Source organism: Musca domestica, unplaced genomic scaffold (genome assembly GCF_030504385.1).
Source record: "Musca domestica strain aabys unplaced genomic scaffold, Musca_domestica.polishedcontigs.V.1.1 12, whole genome shotgun sequence".
In the NCBI taxonomy this organism is placed as follows: Eukaryota; Metazoa; Arthropoda; class Insecta; order Diptera; family Muscidae; genus Musca; species Musca domestica.
Genome location: NW_026712155.1, coordinates 8,094,216 through 8,118,527, shown reverse-complemented (window position 1 = coordinate 8,118,527; position 24,312 = coordinate 8,094,216). Strand labels below are relative to the sequence as shown.

General features: G+C 38.7%; 2 protein-coding genes and 2 long non-coding RNA genes across 4 annotated transcripts in view; 3 read left to right on the top strand and 1 right to left on the bottom strand.

Moving 5' to 3' along the window:
• The window catches only part of LOC131800637 (uncharacterized), a 207,739-nt gene extending 185,835 nt beyond the window's left edge, over positions 1–21,904 (bottom strand). The window contains exon 1 of the long non-coding RNA XR_009341479.1: positions 21,886–21,904. This is a non-coding gene — a long non-coding RNA (uncharacterized LOC131800637). The remainder of the gene's footprint in view (positions 1–21,885) is intronic.
• On the top strand, positions 16,628–18,338 carry LOC101898787 (enhancer of split m7 protein). Its single transcript, XM_011294832.3, has one exon. The coding sequence runs from the start codon at positions 17,297–17,299 to the stop codon at positions 17,921–17,923; it is 627 nt and encodes a 208-aa protein (XP_011293134.1). The 5' UTR covers positions 16,628–17,296; the 3' UTR covers positions 17,924–18,338.
• LOC131800636 (uncharacterized) lies at positions 18,583–19,625 on the top strand. The gene is made up of 3 exons (XR_009341478.1): positions 18,583–18,871; positions 18,957–19,025; positions 19,090–19,625. It is a non-coding gene; the product is annotated as an uncharacterized LOC131800636 (long non-coding RNA).
• A 1,306-nt stretch (positions 21,905–23,210) lies between the features above and the next one.
• LOC101898611 (enhancer of split m8 protein-like) lies at positions 23,211–24,056 on the top strand. The gene has a single exon (XM_005184956.4). It carries the CDS (start codon positions 23,288–23,290, stop codon positions 23,837–23,839), a length of 552 nt encoding a protein of 183 aa, XP_005185013.1. The 5' UTR covers positions 23,211–23,287; the 3' UTR covers positions 23,840–24,056.
• Positions 24,057–24,312: the final 256 nt, after the last annotated feature.

Here is a 24,312-nt window from a genome sequence, read left to right as displayed (position 1 = left end):
GGCATTGTTTGTCATAAGCCATCACCATATTCAAATCATCAAAATATCTTATATAGGGATGTACCGTTATATCGGAGCTGTGCGAAGACCTGGACCAGCATAGACAATTTTCTGTCACAGGCCGTGGCATCCAATACGAACTTCAAATACGACAACTCAAACAATTTCGGTGAGTATTGTAGCTAAAATCGTCAAAATATCGAATATCGGGAGGTACTGATGTATGGGACCTATACGAAGACCTGGACCTGTAAAGACAATTTTCTGTCCCAGACTGTAGTTCCAATTACGAACTCTAAATACGTAATTTGAAACAATTCTGGTGAATAATTTCGCTAAAATCATCCAAATACTGAATATTGGGAGGTTCCGTTATATCGGGGCTATACGAAGACGTGAACCTGCACAAACAATTTTCTGTCATAGACTGTAGTTCCCATTACGAACTTCAAATACCAAATTTAAAACAATTCCAGTTAATATTGTCGCTAAAATCATCAAAATATCGAATATAGGAAGGTACCGTTATATGGGGGCTATACGAAGACGTGGACCTGCACAGACAATTCTCTTCCTTAGGCTGTAGTATCCATTTCGAACTTCAAATACAAAATTTGAAACAATTCCGTTAAATAATTTGGCTAAAATCATCAAAATACCAAATATTGGGAGGTACCGTTATATGGGGGCTATACGAAGACGTGGACCTGCACAGACAATTTTCTGTCATAAGCTTTAGTATCCACTACGAACTTCAAATATCAAATTTGAAACAATTCCAGTTAATATTGCCGCTAAAATCATCAAAATATCGAATATAGGGAGGTACCGCTACAGGGGGGCTTTACGAAGACGTGGATCTGCACAGACAATTCTCTTCCTTAGGCTGTAGTATCCATTTCGAAGTTCAAATACAAAATTTGAAACAATTCCGTTAAATAATGTGGCTAAAATCATCAAAATACCAAATATTGGGAGGTACCGTTTTGGGGGAGCTATATGAAAACGTGGACCTACATGGCCCATTTACAAACTTAACCTGCCTACTGGAAAAATAAACATGTGTGTAAAATTCGAGCCTTCTTTCTCAATTCGTTCGAAAGAAAAGCGTGATTACCACAGACAGACGGACTGACAGACAGACGGACATCGCCAAATCGACTTAGAATTTTATGCTGATCAAGAATATATATACTTTGTTGAGTCTGACATGAGTATTTCGAGGAGTTACAAACGGAATGACAAAGTTGATATACCCTCCATAGTATGATGGTATACCAAAGTGTCGATCACCTCAAGCAAGCGCTTCGCCCGGCATGGGCCGAAATACCACAGAGCAACATTCGGGCAGTGTGTGACGGCTTCATTGGCCGTTTGAAGGCAAAAATTCGTGCCAAAGGTAACCAATTCGAACAAATTTAAACTTATTCTAAAATTTCGTGCTATTTCCGACATTTCTTGCTTTCATTCAATAATCTCATCTTTATCAATCACCCTGTACTCTCCTAGGTTAAGTTTTGTAGTTATCTGAATATATTACGACGACAAGGATTCCAATAAAAATAATATATTAAAACACCCTGTTTTCATTTGTTAGGAAATCAATACAACAAGGCTCCCCGTATTGCGGATACAAATTTGTCCTTACAAATTGTTATTTCCACTTCGACATTAAGGCAATACGAAAGCACACGTGCTAAAACACACAACAATTATTAATAGAATATTGCTATAGACTAAAACAAAAAACAAAAGCACACAACGAAATATATATTCAATTAATAGGTGGGGAGTACCCCCCACCACACCCGCCTCACGTGGCAGCTTGATTGGAAATAAACGTGCCAAACACGTGGCGGGGCTTTTTTGTGGCACGTTTGGGTGTCTGTGGAAAATCGCCAAACACAAGGCCAAGCACCTGATACAATAATGGCAACAGTTTCAAAAGTCTGCTGTCGGGTGGCAGTCTTCGAGTGACCAACACAGAGTCCTTTCTGCCCTACCTCCATCCTCCAAAAAACACACGCCAACATGTATGCATTACGAAACACTTAAGGGGAAATATGATGTACAATTTTTAATTAATTATAGATTTGCAGCCGAAATTAAGTAGAGGGGAGGGGGGACGGCTTGCCAGCCAACCAACAGAAGCAGCAGCACAAGACCCAGAGTAATAACCTCAAAATCGTCGAAAGAAAAACAAATCGGGAGACTAGCACAAGAACAGCACACACTCTGATTGTGGTGGCATAACCCAACGCCCGGCTGACCCCCGCAACACTCCGAACACCACACCACACCACATACACCCAGTGAGCAGAAGCAGCCAGCATATGAATATAACAACAACATCATCACCACCACCATCGCCACTATCAGCCACTACTAATAACAACAGCAACGGCAGCGACAGCATAACTGCATAAACTGTGAACATCTGTCACCTCCACTTACCAGACCGTGGGATAAAAATTCTCTCGTTCTTCGACGCTGTATAATCTTTACGATGGGAACTGCAACTGCTCATTAATGGTAGTTTGGGTTGTTTTGTGTGTGCCTTGAATAATGACAACAGCAGGGTGTAGATTGCACAGAGCCAGTCAGCCAGCCAAGCAGCCATCCATCCGTCTGTCCGTCCATCCATCCATTTAACCATCCACACATAAACACACACACACATGTAACAGCAATTCATGCCAACTACTTGTGTCTTGAGGCTTGCCGAGAGCTATTATTTGAGGTTCTTGATGTTGTCGTTATTTTTGTTGCAGCGCACGATGAATGTGGTTCCCTTAATAAAGTTTCCAATGGCAAAAGTGATACTTGGAGTAGCACGAAGTACGACGACGACGACAACAGGGCACACAATAAGGGCCAATACGAAGTTAATAAAAAATAAACAATTATAGCGTTGAGTGAGTGCACTGCGGCAGGGTTGCCATGTCAGTCATAGTTGGTATTGAAACATGTTTACAGTGCCCAAAAAATGCCCAGGACAATTGTCAGGGAAAAAGATGAACAAGTAAAAAAGCAGCTAATTTCGACCGGGCCGAACTTTGAAAACTCTCCACTATTGTGAACAAATTTGCCAATTTTCAAAAAAATAAAATCCGTTAGAAATTCTGTTAAAATCTTAGAAATACCGAATGTCCCCATTATATTAGGGTCTATACGACGTGGACCTGCATAGGCAACTTTTGTCATAAGCCGTTGCAATATTCAAATGTGAAACTTTTTTTTGAAAAAATTGGGTGAATAATTTAGCTAAAATTATCAAAATACCGAATATAGGGAGGTACCATTATATGGGGGCTAAAGCTAAACGTGGACCTGCGCAGACAATTTTCTGTCGTAGGCTGTAGTATCCAGTACGAACTTCAAACACCAAATTTGAAACGATTCCGGTGAATAATGTCGCTTCAATCATGAAAATACCGAAAATAGGGAGGTACCACTTTAAGGGGGTTATACAAAAACGTAGACCAACATGGCCCATTCTCAATACCAAAAGTCCTGTAGACATAATATACATTTGATGACAAACTTAATATACCCTCCATACTATGGTGGAGGGTATAAAAAGAAGCTAAGTTCGGCCGGGCCGAACTTTTTATACCATCCACCATTCGGAAGGGACTTGAAAAACTTAAAAAAAATACCGCTCAAAATGAAAACCTTTATATGAGGCTATACGATGGCGTGTTGCTGGATTAGTAATTTTTTGTCAAGGGCTGCAATAAATATTCCAAACTTCAAATACGACCCAATTTCGCTGAATAATGTAGCTAAAATCATCAAAATAACGAATAAAGGGAAGTACCTTTGTATGGGGGCTTTACTAAGACGTAGGCCTGCATAGACAATTTTCCGTCATAGGCTGTAGTACCCATTACAAACTTCAAATACGAAATTTGACGCAATTCCAGGTGAATAATGACGCGAAAATCCTGAAAAATACCGAATATCTTGGGGTAGCGTTATATGGGTGCTATATTTAAACGTAGACCTGTATAGACAATTCTCTTCCAGGGGGTAAAGTGCTCAGAAGGAACTTACTGCATGGGTTTTCAGACTATTCCATTGAAAAAAAAGGTCAAAATACCGAATATCGGGGGGACACCATTGTATGGGGGCTATACAATATCGTCGACCCATATAGTCCATCATCGAACTCGACCTGCCTGCATAATACATACAGATCGGTGCCAAATGTTCCTTCCTATCTTTATTTGTTTCGACTGTTGCATGATTATAACAGACGGAGGGGCAGGGCTAAATCGTAATAGAATTTTACGCTAATCAAGAATATACAGGTGAGATAAAAAAAAACTGCAACATGGTCAAACGCCATAATTTTTACATTTTTTTTTTTTTAATTGAATGAAGGCAAAAATGTCGGAAATAGCATCAAATTTTAGAATAAGTCTGCATTTGTTCGAATTGGTCACCATTGGCTCGAATTATGATCTTCAAATGGCCAATGAAACCGTCACACGGTGCCCGAATGTTGCTTTGCGGTATTTTGGCCCATTCCTGTCGAAGCGCTTGCTTGGTATTTTTTAGTGCCGACCTTGCTTTCCAAAATACTCCAGACACAATAGTCCAACGGATTGGTGTCCGGAGACTTTGGTGGCCATTGGTGGCGCTGGAAATGAAGCGAGGAACCTCATTTTGTAACTATTCTTGGGTGGCGCGTGCTTAGTGCGATGGTGCTGAGTCCTGTTGGAATGTCCAAGGTCTGCAGCCAAAATGTCCAAGGTCTGCGGCCACCTTCCAGAATATTTTCGCGATAATATTCGGCATTTATTCTAATGCCACGGTCGATAAGATAAGAGCGAGGAGAGCGACCATCGGCTGTTATGGCGGCCCACACCATCACCATGGCCGGCGCTTGAGTTCTGGTGGCCAACCGAAGGTGCACCTTTCCAGCTGACCTCTTTGGCAAGTAACCACGATCATATTGTTTGTTTACAAACTGCTGAACAGCGAATGTTTTCCTATCGGAGAAAACCTAATTCGGCAGTTCACCACTTTCGACCAAGCGAAGCAACTCTTTAGCTCCTTTGAGTATATTTTCTTTCTGTTGCGGTGTAAGTTCTTGCACTTTTTGGAATTCCCATGACTTTACCCCGAGCTCATTTTTCAATATTTGCCGAATGGAATATTGCGATATGTCCAGCTCGCGAGCCGTTTTTTGGCCACTGTGACGCGGGCTTCGATCAAGTCGCTTTTTTACTTTTCGAACCATTTCTGCTGATGTTGCTGTTTTCTTCCTTCCACCCTCTTTACGTCGAGCTACGCTATCACGGAGCGAGACACAAAAGATTTATTCAGATTTAAATGCTGGAGTGCTCTAACGATATCCACTTGTGGTTTTCCAGCCAAATATAAAGAAATCACACTATCACGCTTAAATCCCATCACGAATAACTTTGGAATAATTTTAACAGCTGTCTGACGAGGGGCTTAGAAACGACAGCAGTCTGAAGTTGGTTTCAGTTTTTTCATCTCACCCTATAAAAATGGACCATTTCCTCTGGTACTTCCCCCTCAAAGGGTCAACATTTTGAAAAGTCAAAACGATCATAAAATCCGAAACAAGCATCCGGTTCTTTTGAAATTCCTCACCTGCCATTATTTTTACTAACACAATAACTGCTAAGAAAATATCGGCGCACTATTTCTGGTACTTCCCCCACAAAGGGATATTGTACTTGTTTTATACACTTTTGAAGTCATTTTTAATTTCTCCAAAATTTACAGAGACCCGGCAACCCTATATGCTTTGGCAAACAAACCCATCAATTCATCTCGTGCTAGGGATTCGTTCCTCTACGCTCTTGAAGTGTGGCTGAACCTTGTGTGTGTATGCCACTTCGTATTAATGGTCGTGTGTTGGGTTGTATGTTGGGCGAATGGCTGAAGTAATGATTTTCGGATGCTTGCCTGGCATGGAGAACTGATTGCAAATGGGTGATTGTGTGGTGGTGGTGGCAGTTGGGTGAACCTTTGGCCAGGCGTGCGTTCGCTCAACGAGATAAAACATTGCAAAACACAAACAAGAGTAATGAAGAACAAGTGCACAACGCTTGTCCGGCAGCGGCCAAAAACGTGCCGCAGCAGCACGTGCAATTGTAACAAGTGCGGCAATTAAAACATTCTAACATACAAAAGGATTCAAGGACAATTGTGGCTGGCGCATGCGTATTCTATGCAAATCAGAGAACACTTGTCGTCTGCCCTTCAAAGGACTGACTATAAAAGGCCAGGCGAAATTTGCTCAGTTATCAGTTAACGCCCAACATTCAAAGTGAATAGAAGAAAAAGTTCGACGTCGTCAAGTGAAAAGTAACAAAAATGGTGAAAGCTAACAAGGATAACCGCTCCGCAACTTCTGCTGTTATGGAATCCGAATCCTCTTCGATGGGTGGTAAAGAAAAACGTTTCAACTTCTTGCTGGCATTCCAAAGGATATTCAAACGCCTGGTGGCCAAGGATTACAAGGAAGAACAATTGCTGGAGAATTCCTGCTACAACGATGAAATTGAACAAAACAAGGCCAATGAATTGCTGTTGGAGTCCTTGGCCGAAAGGGAGCTGCAGCAATGCTATGTCATGGCTGTGGAGACACCAATGGGCCTGTTCTACTGGAAATGCAGTCTGCAATGAAATCGCCAACATCCCCAACAACACCACTGAAGTGTGGAGATTACAGCAGAATTTAGTGTCAACCACATTAACATCAAAAAATATTGCCCAGTGGAAGACGTTTTTGGACGATACGAACAGCACCTATGAATGGAGTGACAATCACCACAACCGGTTTACATTGCACCACATCATCCGGCCACAGCTCCATTCACAATCTTCTTGGCCAGAAATTCATTCATAAATGGAAAAAACGAGACGAGACATGTGAATCACAACCATTGTCCATTCATTGAAGTTTGCATTGCAAAACAAGTTTTCCCAACCCGGGAGGCTGGTTGGCCTGTTGCCTGCCTGCTTGCCAATAATGGCCCATTGCCTAGCATCGACTATGACTCTATGAAACTGCCAAGAAGGGAACTTGAATCAACAATTGCTGCTGCTGTTGTTCTTGCGAATGGCACACCTTTAGGCCTGAGGCCAACCAAAGATTAAGATGATGTTTTCATGTCTTCTCTTCCTTTTTACCTTAATTACCGACCAATGGACTTGGTAATGATGAGAAGTTAAGAATGACAACAAAACCACAAAAAAGGAGGAGGATCATATCCCCCAGCATCCTCTTAACGTAAATGTAAAGTGTTCGAGAACAAGACTGTCAGAATGTGGATTATTTTTGCGAAACGGAATTTCATAACCTTGAATTGTCAAAGGGCGGAGGACCAGTACTGGCATCGGAACGTGAGTTGAGGAAATTTTCGGAATTATAACTTCAACTACGCTACATTTTGATTGATGGAAAATCAGTTTACACATATAAGTCATTTCATTTTTGTGGAATACGTAAAAGATAATAATATTGAAAAGCTCTGTGAAAGGATCTGATGTCCTTAAATGTCATTAGAATAAAAAAAAAAACTTGAAATCTTTGAATATTTTAGGACAGGGTTTGGATGGGTGCTACCTCCTAATTTAATCGAGTTCAGAGTGGCATAAAATATCTTCTTTGAGGATAATATGTTTTTTGGGGTATTTCAGAGGACTAATAAGGCGTGGAGTACATAGCTCTGCAAAAACTCAGAGAGAGAATTGAGGGAAAGTAATATCCCCTTGTAAAATAGTTGAAAAGTGAGAAAGTTCGGTTTATTCGCCAACGGCAGCAATGATCTGTTGTTTGCAATTTAGGGCTTATAGATAGGGGGTCAGAAAGGTGTTTGTTGTAGCAACTCTTATCGCTTTGTTCGTTCTAAATCTGCAATCTGGATATACTTCTTATTTTAAGATGTATGGACTGGGCTCCTAGAGATACTGGAGCTAGGTTAGTAGATATGACTGGTTAATTAAAGAGGTACCGCGAACCATGTTGGACTGTGTCATACGTTGGACACGGGAGTTTCGCACACAATACGAATTCAGGCGGCTACACCAAATAACTACTCAGATTTGACGAGGCAGCTCTCGTTCTTCTGCTACGATGGGAGGTATTCATTCTGTATTCCTCCAAAACTTCTCTGGCCATGTCAGAGTGAATACCTTTGTGCCTCTCTAGATCATGAACCAGGACCTTCCTTATATAGTGAACGGAGGTTGATTTGTTTGAGATGCCTGGGTTTGTAAGAAAGGTGTTCGGTGGTTTCTGATAGTTCTAGTGTTTGGAATTCCCAAGATGGGAACAGGTCGCTGAGGCTATTGGTTAATTGCGGTCAGCTGGCATGTCGGGTAGTTGCACCCGGCTGAAAGAAGGGCTGTAGTGGGGCCTGTTATAGCGCTTCGTCCTTATATAGTGAACGGAGGTTGATTTGATTGAGATGGCTGGGTTTGTATGAAAGGGGTTTGATGGTTTCTGTCAGTTCCAAGGAAGTCTAGTGGTTGGAATTCCCAAGATGGGAACAGGTCGCTGAGGCTATTGGTTAATTGCGGCCAGCTGGTATGTCGGGTGGTTAGAACCGGCTAAAAGAAGAGCTGTAGTGGGGCCTGTTATTGCGCTTCGTCCGAAGAAATGCGGATATTTGATATAGGTATCGTGATGGAGACCATGAATCGTTTAGTTACTATCGCCTTGTTGTTGCTGATTGCAGTGGACCGAAAGCTGATCGGGGAATTGTCATCTGTTGTAAAGTTAGGTTATCGATGTCGCCTGGAAGGTGGTCGGTTGACAGAGCATATTCCGGCTGTTGCTGTTAGTCGTTTTCCGATTTTAGTCCCTCGGCAGCTATCAAATCTTCGAGTGCAGTTCTATTAGAAGAAAGAATCTGGCTATGATGCTTAAAGCTGACTTAGAAGTAGGAGCCGGTAAAGAGGTTCATGCTGGTTGCGTGCTTGAAGTCAATTAAGGACTAACTAGATCTTGGAACTGACTGAGCCTATATCTGGTTGAGGTTGAGGCTGAATTTTAATATGGCTAATAACCTAGTTAAGAGATTGGAGTGGCTGTGTTTATAAATAGGGGGTTTATTGTGGGCTACCGGTTATTTGGTCAGCTGCAATGTAATTGGGAGGCCTCTGGAACCTTTTATTAGAAGACGCCTTGATCAGTGATAGGATCTTAGAAATACGTTTTTTTTTTTTTTTTTTTTTTTTTGAGGTGGTTAAAATCTTCAAATGAATTTAGAGCTTGAATCTGAAACGATGAATATGCTAAGGTCGTGGTGTTGTCTCTGTCTGAGCCTGTATCTGGCTGAGGTTGGATATCTTAAGACTGGCCATGAATTTTAATATGGCTAATAACCTGGTTAGGAGATTAGAGTGCCTGTGTTTGCAAATAGGGGTTTATTGTGGGCTACCGGTTATTTGGTCAGCTGAAAGGTAATTGGGAGGCCTCTTTAACCTCTTATTAGAAGACGCCTTGATCAGTGATAGGATCTTAGAAATACGTTTTTTTTTTTGTTGAGGTGGTTAAAAACTTCAAATGAATTTAGAGCTTGGATCTGGAACGATGAATATGCTAAAGTCGTGGTGTTGACTCTGTCTGAGCCTGTATCTGGCTGAGGTTGGATATCCTAAGACTGGCCATGAATTGTAATATGGCTTATAACCTGGTTACGAGATTAGAGTGGCTGTGATTGCAAATTGGGGTTTTATTGTGTGTTACCGGTTATTTGGTCAGCTGCAATGTAATTGGGAGGCCTCTGGAACCTCTTATTAGAAGACGTTTTGATCAGTTATAGGATCTTAGAAATACATTTTTTTTTTTTGAGGTGGTTAAGAACTTTAAATGAATTTAGAGCTTGGATCTGGAACGATGAATATGCTAAGGTCTGGATGTTGTCTCAGATCATGGATATGGCTAAGATCTTGTAGATGAACTTGTCTAGAGCTTAGAACTTGTTAAGAGCATGGAACTAAATAAGAGTTGGTAGCAAGCTTAAAACTTGTGTCCGTTACTTACAAGAAGCTGGTTAATCGGTAGGATCTGGATATAATCTTGAATTTGTCTATTCGAGTTTAGATCTGCAATTAAACGAGAAGCTGGCTAAGAGCTTGGATCCAGCTCAGAGATGACTAAGCGTTTGAGTGAGACTGAGAGAGAGCCGATTGGGTATGTCTAAGAACCTGGTAGTGCAGAAGAACTTGGATCTATCCCAAAAATTGAAACTGACTACAAAGGGCCTGAAAGAGACCAAAAACTTGGAGTTTGCTTAGAGCAGCTATCAGCAGCCTCGAACGAAAAAGTATAAACAAAGCACAAATATTCTCCTTCGATTTTCAATTTTTGACTGCCTGAACCACCTATGGGCCGATGTGAGCTGGAGATTTGAAATAAGGTTTAATACCCACTGTCGCCTTATCCCATTAAAATTAGACGAATCTCATATTCAACCAGTAAAGAAAGTCCTAAAGTCGGGCGGGACCGATTTTATGATACCCTACACCACTTTGCTAATTTAGTTGAGCTCCCAAAAGTTTTTATGGGAGAATTCAATCATACACCCTATGATTATACTTATAATTTAAAATTCAAAGGACTAAATATGCCGAAGTATTTGTATCTTTCAAATTCGGATCTGTATTGTCCATTTGGTGCAAAATTAATTTGAAATCAGATAAAGATATATATATAGGAGCTATATCCAAATCTGAACCGAACTCGATAAAATTAGGCAAAGATGTTTCTGAGCCATATTTGATATATTTCCCTGAACATCGTTGTTACGGTGTGCATATTACGGCTGTGGGTAACAAATATAAAAAATCGGATGAACAGTATATATGGGAGCTATTGCTATATCTAAACCGATCTTCACCAAATTTGGCATACTACCTTCTAGACTCAATTCGGTCGTATGTGCAAAATTCCATCCCATTTGGGCAAATATTAGACGTTTGGTGCACAATAAAAGGTAAATCGGGCGAAGTTATATATGGGAGCTATATCCAAATCTGAACCGATCTCGATAAAATTTGGCAAAGATATTTCTGAGCTGCATTTGATATATTTCCCCAAATATTGTTGTTACAGAGTGCATATTACGTCTGCGGATGACAAAAATAACAAATCGAATGAACAATATATATGGGAGCTATAGCTATATCTGAACCGATTTCGATGAAATTTGGCATACTTATTTTCAGGCCTAATTTGGTTGTATGTGCAAAATTCCATACTATTCGGGCTGATATTACACGTTTGGTGCACAATAAAAGGCAAATCGGACGAAAATATATATGCGAGCTATATCTAAATTTTTACCGATTATCTCCAATTTCAATAGGGTTCGTCCTTGGGCCAAACAAATGTTGTTTGGAAAGTTTCATCTCAATTGGATAATAAATGCGACCTGCATTTTTTTTCACAAGAATACATGGACAGACGGACGGACGGACTGACATGCATAAATCAACTCAGAAAGTGATTCTATGCAGATCATCAAAAGGAACTATGGGTCTATCTCGTTTCCTTTTGCCTGTTACAAACAAATGCACAAAGACATAATACCCTGACCACCTTGTGGTTAGCTGAACCTCATATTCGCCGTCCCAGGAAGTAAATTTGATTGCGACCGAAAATCGACATCAGTCATTATTTTTCAAAAAATTTTTCCTATTTAATATTCTCAACATCCTTAGGACATTTTAAGTCATATTCAAATCTAATCAAATCAAAGATTATCCTGAGAAAAAATAATACATTGTCTCAACAACATCGACGACAACCTACAAAACACCTTGTGAGAAAATTCCTGCAACAATAGACAACACTCAGAGGATCTCAGGATAATAATGAAAACAAAAAAAAATAACCATTTGTTGTTAGATTGGTATTTGTTACAATCTCAAATTTCTCATGAGCTGTGCGTCCCTCTGTGTGTTTTTACTTTCTAGCCCCATAACAATTAACCCAGCCCAGGGAAAAAATTACGTTCTTATTTTATGGGATTTCTTCTTTTGGGTAAACACAACCATCTCATCCCATTTAATCGTATTCTTACTCTAATCAAGTGTTAAACAATCGGCTCGGCTCATTCACTCAGTCTCATCCCAGTGCTTGTACTGTCCGGCAGCTCGGCATGGTTTTCTGGATTTTCTTGTGGCATGCCCTTATTAACTGGAAACATGTTTAATTGCTCTGTTGTCGTTGTCGTTGTTGCTGCAATGATGGTGATGATGATGTCTTTGCAACACGAGCGTATCACACACTCACTCATAAGCCAAAACAAGCAACTAGTCAGCCTGCCAGTCAGTCATCGATCTATCCACCAAAGTAAGCCAGCCAACCAGCCATCCCAGCAATTCATTCATCCGCCTGCTGTCTGTCCAGCCATGAAGAAGAAAACAAACCGCTCGTTGAAATGACACCAACAGCTGCAACCCACAAAATTTTCTCACACTCGGCGAAGCACTTCTCCTCAATGGAGCTGAAGCTGAATGTGGTTGTTTGTCCAAGACGACAACGACCAAGTTGTTAATCAAGTCAACTTAACTGACGTTCTGACGATCTGTTTAGTTAGTTGCAAAGACAGCTCCAGGGGTTTTGGAGTTGTGTGTGTACGTTTGTCTCGCTGCAATGCTCAACAACAGAAGCACAATTTTAAACGTTTCCCAAAAAAGAAACACAAAAACCCAATCGAGAAAGAAAGGGCAGGTGGTAGTTATTACTTCAGCATTTGTTGTTGTTGTTCTCTTCACTGCTAAGGTTTTCGTGTTGTTGTTGTTGTGAAAACTTTGTATCTGTTTGCTGTTGTTGTTTCTTTAATCTTCTCACTCACAACATTTGACACTGAGTATCCAGCCAAGGAATAGAGAGGGTTAGGCCCGGCACAGTGGGTTACAATGAGAATTGGGAATACATTTATCAGAATAAAATGGGAAAAAACTATATCTGAAGTGCCGCTATAAAATGTGCACTTAAATGCAATTCATTCATTATAAGGACAATCAGAGAAAAGTTGTTAGTTTTTTTTGCCAGTAGAAGTAAAAATGCGGTTAGGTAAATAGCTTTCGTGACTAAAGGAGAAGTTGTGAAGCTTATTTGCTTTGCCTGCATTGTATATAGCTGCATTGGGCCTTATTCCGAGTAAAATATTTTTTTCTGAAACGAAGCACGTTTAATCCTCCTGATCTTTAATTGGATATTTAAAACGTTCAGGAAGAAGAAAATACTAGTTTTGCAGCAGAACTATTGAAGTGGGCATCAGAATTGTAGACGTTTACCGGTTTACCTGCACATTTCATATGTGCATTTATAAATTCATACTTCAGTGCGAATTCCACAGCTTCTCTTGGAAACTAGACGTTTTCCTTTCAATGTATATCAATTTTTGGGTTTAGCAGCATAAGTATAGTTCAAGGCAACTTCAACTACTCTGTTTCTATATTTGCAAGAAGCGGTTTTATCACCCAAGTGGAACATAGCTTTTCTTCAATTTCTTACTCAAAAACTAAACATTTTCCTCTAATTTTTTTGCCAAGATTGGCTTTAGCTGCCACACAAGTGGCACATTTTGGCTTTAGCTGCCACACAAGTGTTTGAAAATACCTTTTTTGTCGAATACAAAACAAAGATTTTACGCAATTTTGAAACTTTCATTAAGAGGCACGGTGTTCTAATCAGATCAGTATACATGTAACCACAGAGCACCATATCGTGAATTACTTGCCTGCACCTCAATCACTGTCATCTAGCGACTTTGTGACTGTGTTTCAATCTTCTAATTTACCACAGATAGCTGCGTTGCAAGGAAGACTTAAACATGCAGTCGAATGTGATCCCCTGGACCTGCGGATAGTTGGTCCGACGTCCATCTTCCCACCTAGTCTAGACCTGATACAAATTTTACGATGTGTCTAGTTTGAACAAATTGGGATATGTTAGTTTTAAGGATGCGTTTCAACCTGGCTTCACTCGGAAAAATTTTCGTCCATTATGTTCATCCTCTGTCAATGCTTCCCTAGCAAAAGTGAGGCGAAACCTGTACAGTTCTTGTCATTCAGCCCACAAAACCTCTTGTTATATATTTAGGGCTTTAAGACCAAGCCGATATCAATATTTGTCTAGAGATTTATCTGGATTTCGACCGCCTTGCGATTATGAACGACCAGGCTCAGAACACTTGCCCCCATTTGATTTGTGGGAATCGAAAATGTATTATTCAAAGCCCAAAGCTTAAATTTACCTATCGACTTCTTTCAAGGAACTTCAGGATCTCCTTTAACTCTATTATTGGCGATGGAGTCTACACTGAGGCCACCATTCCGCATGGGATCTTTAAGGCAATCACGGCGGCGGCTTTGCTGTCTTCCCAAAGAGATTCTAGGCCATTAACTGCGGCAATTTGGAAATCTCACAATCCCAGACGCACCAGTTTTTAGTACTTACACCAGCATTCTACTTTTCAATGTGCATCAACTCCATTATTGGACATGGAATCCACACCGAAACCACTATTCCTCCTGCAATCTTTGATACAGGCACATCGGCGATTTTTCTGACCTCCCAAAGAGATTCAAGGCCATTAGCTGCGGCAATTAGGAAATCTCACAATCCCGGACGCACCAGTTTTCAGTACTTATACTAACATTCTACTTTTCAATGAGCATAAACTTCATTATTGGAAATGGAATCCACACCGAAACCACCATTCCTCCTGGGATCCTTGAGAAAGGCACGTCGGCGTCTTGCTTGACTTCTCAAAGAGATTCAAGGCTATTAACTGCGGCAATTACGAAATATATGGATTCCTTCTGGTCTGTTTTACAACGAGCTTCCGAATTCTCTTCAACTCCATTATTGGAGTTGGAATCCACACTAAAGCCACCATTCTGCATAGGATCTTTGGGACGGACAGGGCGACGACTTTGCTTCCCTCCCACAAAGATTCAAGAAAATCATACCGTTGTTTTGTGGTAAAGTAATACAGTACATAACACCTTTCAGTTCTAAGACCATGTTCTGCTTTTCAATGAACATTGGGTTCCTCTTCAACTCCATTATGAAGCCACCATTCCTCTTGGTATCTTTGAGGCAGGCATGGCGGAGACTTTGCATTCTTCCCAAAGAAATTCTGCAACAATAAGGAAATCTACAGACATCCGACGGGTAGATGTAATGAATTTTCCCATCTATCAGCAGGCAATGATCTTCGCTAATGTACCCATTGGAGTCAGACTGCAACTCTTACTTCATCCTTTGCTATCCGTTGAGAAGTTAGATGATCCTACTTCGGCATTGGGTCCCAAGTGTTCTGCGAAATAGTACCGAGACGTTCCTACGATCCTTCTCCCCTCGACGAAGTTGGCAACTTAGCCGGCAAAATGTTCTTTTGTCCGCTCGTCGTAACTTTTTTGTAGGGGTTCCAGAAGGAAAATCTATGGCTTCCATATCCAGCTTCCAACTTTATCTAAATTTGACAAGACTGTCTGATGTCCGATTAAAATATATAAATATATCCTTTGGAAAAATAAGAAAAATACCATCATAAGACATGCGAACAGAATTCGTCAAGTCTGTACAGCCGTCGGAAAAAAGCTTTCGAATTTATGCAGACATTTCAGACTTAATCAATTATTGTTGGATTGTTTTACGAAGAGATCAAAGGGGTTTCTCAGGTCTATCCGAGTCATAGTTGTAGACATTTCCCAAGACTATAAGTGCCTCTTCCAGACGAATTTTTCAAGAACTTTAAAACTATATGTGCAAAATTTTTAAGAAGAATGAAGAAGATAGGATGAATCTTTAAGGGCGATTTGTTCCAGTATTGCCAGTACTATGGCTCGAAGCCCTTCTGCGACAATTTTTCAAGGACTCAAAGAGATATTTTCCCGATCCATCAGGGCCCTTACAAATGAAGATTTTAAGGCGATTTTTCAGAGTCTAACAGAAGTGTTTTCTAGGACTATCAAAACCATTGTATGGCATTAATTACATTTTTAAGGACCACTTTTCAGGGCCTTTAAAGGAAAAACCTAGACTTTTTAAGGAAGTTTCTTTGGGGTCTAAAAGGGAAACAGAAAAATGTTTGAAGCCATATAAGAAATGTCGGACGGATTGCAGATCGATCAGACCAAAGAGACGTAGGCATGGATTGTTTAGGCCGAATTTTTGAAGGACAAAAAAAAGTTTTCAGGGGAATAACAGAAAAATGTTTGAAGCCATATACGAAATGTCGGACGGATTCCGGATCCAACTCTGCAAGTTTGATTAAAAAAGGCTATTCCCAAATTAGATGAAGTCTGAAATCTGTATAAAGTCTGAAAATTATTATTCTAATAACTATTCCTTCGAACACAAAATGTCCCTTTTTTCACAAAAGAGTCGTCGAAAAGCCAATTATAACCCAAACATCAACCTGTACTGCTAAGCACAAAAACCTGTGGCACTTGACACACCTCCAATTGTCCCGAGTTTTCTGCACATTCACATGTTCCAGCAGAAAAACACAACCCTCATCCAGAGTTAGTTTTTAACACCCCGTATTGAAAATCAATTCCCAAAAAAATATTTCCCAATCACACTTTACAACAAATGCACCCACTGTAAACCGAAATGTAACGTTCAATTCATCAGATGTCTGTCTGTCCTGACCTATACAATGCACTATGCTATCAGTAACACAAAAGGATACAACAAGCAGGATTTAATGAAACCCAAGGATAACAGCAGCAGCAACAGCAGTAAAACAAAAACAACCCCATATGCACGAGATAAATGAAATGGTGGGAAACTAACTGGCAAAGTGTTTCCCACGATATTCGACTGCATAGTTTGGCTACCTGTCTCCCTATTGTGCATTACAAATCGAAACCACCATCATCATTGTCATACCAGATCCGCCAACAACCACCACCATCATCATTCTTTCAAAGCAGCAGTTGAAACAACCCCTAAAATTGTGAACACACAACAAACTCCAAGTTGGGATCGTAGCACGCTCTCTCTGGATTTCTTTGAGCCAGAGAGTGTGCCTTAAGGATTCTCTTTGGTTTTCTTACTCTCCATATATCTCATGTCTCTCCCTGTGCCATTGTTGTTACTTCGGTGGTACGTGTGTTGAGCACGAGTTGTGTGAGTTGGTTCTGGGACACGTGTGGGTATATAAGCCCGACCTTACTCCAGAGCAACCATCATTCTCAGTTAAGTCGTTGTAGAACGAACACCACAAGAAGTTTATTTCTAAAAGAAAAACTAAAGAACAAAATCTACAAAAAAAAAATGGCCAGCAAATACGAAATGTCCAAAACCTATCAATACCGTAAAGTGATGAAACCTCTATTGGAACGCAAACGCCGTGCCCGCATCAACAAGTGCTTGGATGACCTTAAAGATCTCATGTCGGAATGTTTCAAACAAGAAGCCGCCGGTGATGGTACACAGAAATTCGAAAAAGCCGATATTTTGGAAGTCACCGTTCAACATTTACGCAAATTGAAGGCCCAGAAACAACAGACGGCTCAAAACAATCTCAGTTCCCAGCAGAGTTTCCGTTCCGGTTACATTCAAGCTGCCAATGAAGTGTCTCGCTGCATGGCTACCTTGCCGAATATTGATGTGGCCTTTGGCACCAAACTAATGACTCATTTGGGTTTGCGTCTAAGTCAATTGGAATCACCTCAGGAACAACCATTGGCCGTTAGCACTCCATTGTCCGTTACCTGTGCCAGTTCCCAGTCAACAGCCGCCTCTGCCATGTACAGTCCAGTGTCAAGTGGTTATGCCAGTGATTGTGATTCATCCTTGTCCTCCTCATCATCCTCATCTCGCTCCCGTTCGCCAACTCTGGCACAAAAACAAGGATTACTACAAGTCAGCACAAATGCTCCTGTGTGGCGTCCATGGTAATCCATCCATCAATCAATCAATTGATCAACACCATTGAACACCAGCAGTGCTTTACCGTTCTTCCATAAATGTTAAACGATCTCGTTTTTTTTTAATAGTTTTTAAGTTCATTAACTAATTTTCGTAATTGATTGCTTTATTATTTTGTAATTTTAATTATTTTTGTTAAATTATTATCTAAGGATATTCAACACTAGCGAACAAAAGAAGATTGTTTGAGTAGCTTTATTAGTTTAATTCAACTGTGATAGGGTCTCGTTTGTTTTGGAATTTTTCAAAATAAACAAAATTTCAGTTTATTGTCAAAATAGATTTGAAAGAGTATTGAACTATTTTAATGCCCGAAAAGAAGAAATTGAGAAAAAAAAAAAACAAAAGATACAAGAAAACAACTATAATTTGAAAACATAAACAATTGTTGTCTTTATTTGGGTGTTGGGGTTGAGATGTTTTTCTTTTAAAAACAGGAGACACAGGGAAGATAAATCAACTAACAAATTGACTAAAATTGTCAAAATATTTATAAAAATAAATTTACTTCAGGGCATACACTGACAAGATTTGGATTAAACAGAAGACAATTTCTATTTTTTGCAAGAAACCCATAAAAATTTGAATAAAACAATCAAATATTTGTCACAAATAACATTTTCCTGATAAAATTATTATTTTCGAATAATTCCTCCAAGATTTATTGAAGTATATCTCGAAACTAAAACCTTTTAAATTTGAGTTTTGAATGACTTTCTTAAACAAGCCGGGGAAATTATAATTTCGTTCTAATTTCACTCTGACCGAAAAACTTAATTTTAATGCCAGAGTTGTAGAAATTTGTCGAAGAAGAAGCTAATCTTAACGAATTTCTCATAGACATATCGGTTGGCCCATAATATTGAAGAATATTCCGCAAGTACAGATTGTCATCCTTAGAACTGTGAGAGATTTTAGGTATCATTTGATGCCCATCTATTAGCTGATATTGGAAGTTTACGACTTCATGAATAATCTTACTTTTTTGTCGTCTATATTTCAGCATCCAATGATCATCGCACATTATAGTAAAGATGGATTTCGTTTACTAATCAATTAGTGTTTTTTCGAGGTCGGTAGTGCTGGTAACATAGCAATCATAATTCACATCTAATATACAGATTTTCTCCTTCCAGGCTCATCAGGATTAATCAATGTGGCAAAAGACTTTGAAGCTGCCTGGATTAGGAAACCCATACAAACGGCTTAGAGATTTTTAAAATTTAAAAAGGGAAAACTCTTTAATTATTCTTTTTTAGTCAAGAACCGAAATTGGAGCTAATTTTTAAAGCAATTTAAATATGACGGTAGCCTTAAAAAAATGGAAAATTCCTTTGAAAAGTTGAGCCCAACCACTTCAAATTACCCCAAATTGTTATATGAGGCTAATCTACAGAAGGCTAACACTCCCACATTCAACTGTTTTACACAGGATATCCAGAGTCGTATAAGGAACTTTACACAAATAACGGTAAATTAAGCCGGACCGGCCAATGACAGTGAGAATACAGTCAAACTTTTCAAAATAACCTAAAAAGGGTTGTACAATTTTATGGGAGCTCTGCTGAACCTAAATAGACAACTTTCTGCTAAAGAGGTTGCTACATATTTCGAATTTTAAATACCAAATTTAGGGAGGTATAGTTATATGGAGGCTATACAACACAAACACCTTGACCTTTAGAGACAATGTTATATGATACGAAGTAGAACCCATAAAAACTCTACATAAAAAATATGAAACGTCCTCAGAATACTGTATATTGGGAGGTGTGGTTGTAAGGGGGCTATATAAACACGTAGACCTTTATAGACGATTGTCGGCTACAGTAGCTAATATCTATCTATTAATATCTATTGCGAGTTTCAAATACCAAATTTCAAACAATTTTATAAAAAATATGGCAAAAACACTAAAATACAGCATATCGGGAGGTACCGTGGTATGAGACACATAGGAAAAAATAAAACTATATAGACCCCATACAATTCTATCGAAAATGTGACCAAAACCATCAAAATACCGAATATCGGTATATATTTACCTATAGGATATATATGAATGGACCATGTTTTGCCACGAAAACTATGGGGTCTCTAATTGAAAATGCGGTTTAAGTCATAAAACTGGACTATACGAACACATGAAGCAAATATAGCTCATTTTCAATAACAATCATCGTGCCAACAAATCAAACTATTGTGTAAAATTTCAAAACTCCATGTCAAATAGTATGAGCTATATATATTGATTTTAACAGGCAGACAGACGGAAAACATCAAATTCTTCTCAGAATTCTATGCTAATCACGAATAAATACTTTATGAGGTCTTCGACAAATATTTAAAGGTGTTACAAAGGGTAACACCCTGAAGGTGAAAGACAAGACAAGACCCTCAGTTCTATGGTAGGGTATAAAAAGGTAATATTCAAGAATTCCATCAAAAAGTCCAATAAATTTTTTTTTACCAAAGAACTTGCAGGGTTGTGAAGTCTACCTCAATTGAGGCCCAGAAAAATAATAACCCAAAAAAATTGGATAAGTTATGAAATAGCCTCCACAAAAATAGTGGAGTAAAATCATATAGAATAAGCCGCATAAACATGACATTGGAACAGTAAAGAACTACGAGAAAGAGTAATGCCAAAAACTCAAACAAATTCTGGAAGAGCCACAGAAAATCCAGAAAAGAAATCCACACTTAGTCCCATAAGGAGATCCACATAGCTTTCAAAACATCTCATTTCAAGAATCAACTCTTAGAGATCACATTTTTAAATTCTCAACTCTTAGAGTTAACATATCATTGAAAAATTATATTGATTAAAACAAAAAATCATGTCAAAGAGATTCATACCATATTTACAGACTGAAATTACTTTGAAAAGAACTCGAAAACATCGCATGAAGAAATGTACGCTTAAGATAACATAGATTTACAAAAAATTCCATTACAAGAATGTACTCTTACAGCAATCATAGCTTGGAATAAGACACAAATAAAATATCAACGCTAAGGGTTCACATGCAATGCACTTACATGGCACTTAAATAGAACTATTTAAGATGATACATGTTTAGAGCTCGTTTATAAGTCATAAAATCCAAAAATAATGTTTACAACCTGAAATAGCTCTTAAAGGAGCCCAAAGACGCATAAGGAAATCCACGTTTAGTGCTCACATAGCTTAAAAATAATCCAATTTCAAGGATGCGTTCATGAAGCTCACATGGTTTTCATTAAGTCACATTTTTAACGCATAGAGTTCACATAGCTCTGAAAAAAAAATTATTTTCATAAGTTAGTGCCCAGGACACACAAATAATCGTTAACATATCTTTTGCATAAATATGTCTTACAGATAAGTAGCCGACCTTTCTTTTAGACGAAAGACACTTTCTAAAGATGGAGATGTTCTAATACGGCATCTCCTATTTGGATAGGATACTTAAAAATAAGTTTATATGATCACACATACAAGGACTGTTTTATGAATAACAGCCCTATTAAAAGAACAACTTTTCAATACATGTAAAAATTCGTAACATTAAACATAGGATGCTTCTGTAGATAGAAGACATACATTAAAAATAGAAGACCTCTTTCGTTATTTGATTTAGAAGTCAACATACGGATATCAATTTTCAATATCTTCGTTCTTCCTTGCCCATCAAAGATTTGAAAAGGAAAATATGAAAAATAAAAAAGTTTTTGTAAAACTAAAATTACATTCAGAGACATAATCAAGATCTGAAAAATTGGTTACCATTAAATTAATTAACCCAAATCATTAAATTTCAGTTCTACTCACAATATTAAATTTGTTCAAACACGAATAGGTATAGCTTCTCCACTCATACCATTTCCCATTTTTACACTTACATACTTCCCAAAGTCAAATAGTAAAGAAAAATATTTTTGACACTTACCAGGCATTACGACGAATCCTGTAAAGAAATAAAAGACACATTAGAATCATTATGATAATGTCATTATTTAATTATTTTGATTGGAAAATATGAAGGCTATGAAGAAGGTTAAAGGTCCTAGTCAGTTGATCCCTTAATAAAACCCCGTAACTGCCTACCACTTAAAAACCAATCGTTCAACATACTACATACCTTCCCTAAATCAATAATCAATAGATTTTATATTTACTATTCCAATAACAACAAGCACTTATTGGTTTGTTTGGTCATCACCACATACTACAGACAACAACAACTACTAACTACAGGCAGGATAACGAAAAAAGTCATAACATTTGTTTTGGTCTTTAATGGGAAGCAAAAGTACCAAAGGTATCAACAGGCTACTTTAGACACACTTAGCACACACGATCATTTAATTTACATGATGAATGCAAGCAGTCATCCGACCATCCAGCCAGCCAGCCAACCAACAGCAGAATTGCAACACGACCCTATTTTATTTACAGCCTGGCAATAAAAAGACAGACAGCCAAACAACAACAACTCCAAAAATGGAACCCTAAAAGGATAAAACGAGCATTCAATTAAATGATATTTTCCCACGGCAAGTGAAGGCCACAACTGCTTCAGCAATTCCTCTACACACACGCAGATGATCAATGAATTAAACTGCAACGCAATAAGTTATAAGAATGTAAGTGGGTCTGTCCTCAAATGAATGAATGAAATTCTAAAGGAAGCCCAAAATCCTTGGCATACAATTTTCCAACAACAACAACACCACAAACGAAACGAAAGCAACAAGCAGCCTTGCACTTAAACTGGACCAAGAACAATCTGATTAACCCAAAACAAGACGAGCAATTTTCGCTGAGCTCAACAATCAAGTTGGCAAGGAAGAAATTGTGACAGCTGCAAACGTAATCCTTGAGAAAGGATGGACGGACTGCAAACTGCATGCATGTGTTTAACGAACAAATGAAAAACACCGTGTGAGAAACTTGGTCTCAGCTATGTTCCCACGGCCACGAGCCATAAGTTTTTTTGTTCATTCTCGATAAACATAAGGGAAAGAAAAGATCCTAACGACAAGGCGTACAATGATGATGGTGAGTTAGTTTTGCAGCTGTCACTTTTTTCACAAACTACAAAAAGGGAAGAAACCAAATCCAAGTAGGGCTCTCCTACAAAGGAAATGTGCACAACAACAATGCCATAGGCCAACAGAAATGCAAACACATGAGGGTTGTTTGTTCTTTACAAGAAGAGAGAGAATTCTTATTATCCTCCAGTGGAGGAGAGAGAGAGGCCAGAGTATAAAAGCCTCCACTGCCAAGGGAACTCATATCATTTTACAAATATCTCTTCAAGAGTAAAGAACAACAGAAAATACAGCAAAATGGAATACGCCACAAAAACTGAAATTTATCAGAAAATCAAAAAACCTCTATTGGAACGTCAAAGACGTGCTCGCATCAACAAATGTTTGGATGGTCTCAAGCAACTGATGATCGATCTGAATGGTGATAGTAAAATTTTACGCATGGACAAGGCTGAGATGTTGGAGACAACCATTACATTCCTGCAGTCATACAATAGGAAGATGAAAACAAATCAACAACACCAACAAATTCCCATAGATGCCTTCCGCAATGGATACATGAATGCTGTCAATGAAGTGTCTCGGGTATTGGCCTCAACACCGGGAATGACTGTTGAAATGGGAAAATCTGTAATGAGTCATTTGGGACGTTCTTACAATCGTTTGCAACAACAATATCAACAACAACAAGTTTCTTACCAATCAATGAAACAGCAGCCCTTGACTGTAGATTGTGCACCCTTGAGTCCGGCTTCTTCTGGTTATCACAGTGACGATAGTCTAAGTCCAGTCAATTCACCTGTTGCAGCACCCTCGCAACAACAACAACAAGTATGGAGACCTTGGTAAAGATTGCCAGAGCATAACAGCAGTAGCAATCAAAACCAAGCACAAATGCGCACACACACACATACACTGAAGTACCTCAATCTCCAAGCTCTACTTAACACTCAAACTGTGATAATCTCAAAACTGTGATACAACCTTACCCTTAGACAACACAATCTAGAAAATAAAATAAAATTAAGAAAATATATGAAATATTACAATATTTACAAAAACAAAACCAATTGCATTTTTTCATCACTTTTCCACAATCATTAGACAATAGGAAGAAAACCAGAATACAATTAGATTTTTGGCAAATCTTACCACATACACATACACACAACAGCATAGATGACGCCACATTCTAGTCTAATAAGAACATATAAAATTAATGGAAATTAACACATTTTCTTTTATTTTTTCACACTAAATTCATCACTTTCACTTTTTATTGATGAATTTTGAAGTGTTTTATTGATTTTTATTATTATTTT

What these genes read in the sequence shown, in the direction of transcription:
- LOC101898787 (XM_011294832.3), top strand. Translation starts at nt 17,297, where the DNA reads ATGGCCAGCAAATACGAAATGTCCAAAACCTATCAATACCGTAAAGTG.
- LOC101898611 (XM_005184956.4), top strand. Translation starts at nt 23,288, where the DNA reads ATGGAATACGCCACAAAAACTGAAATTTATCAGAAAATCAAAAAACCT.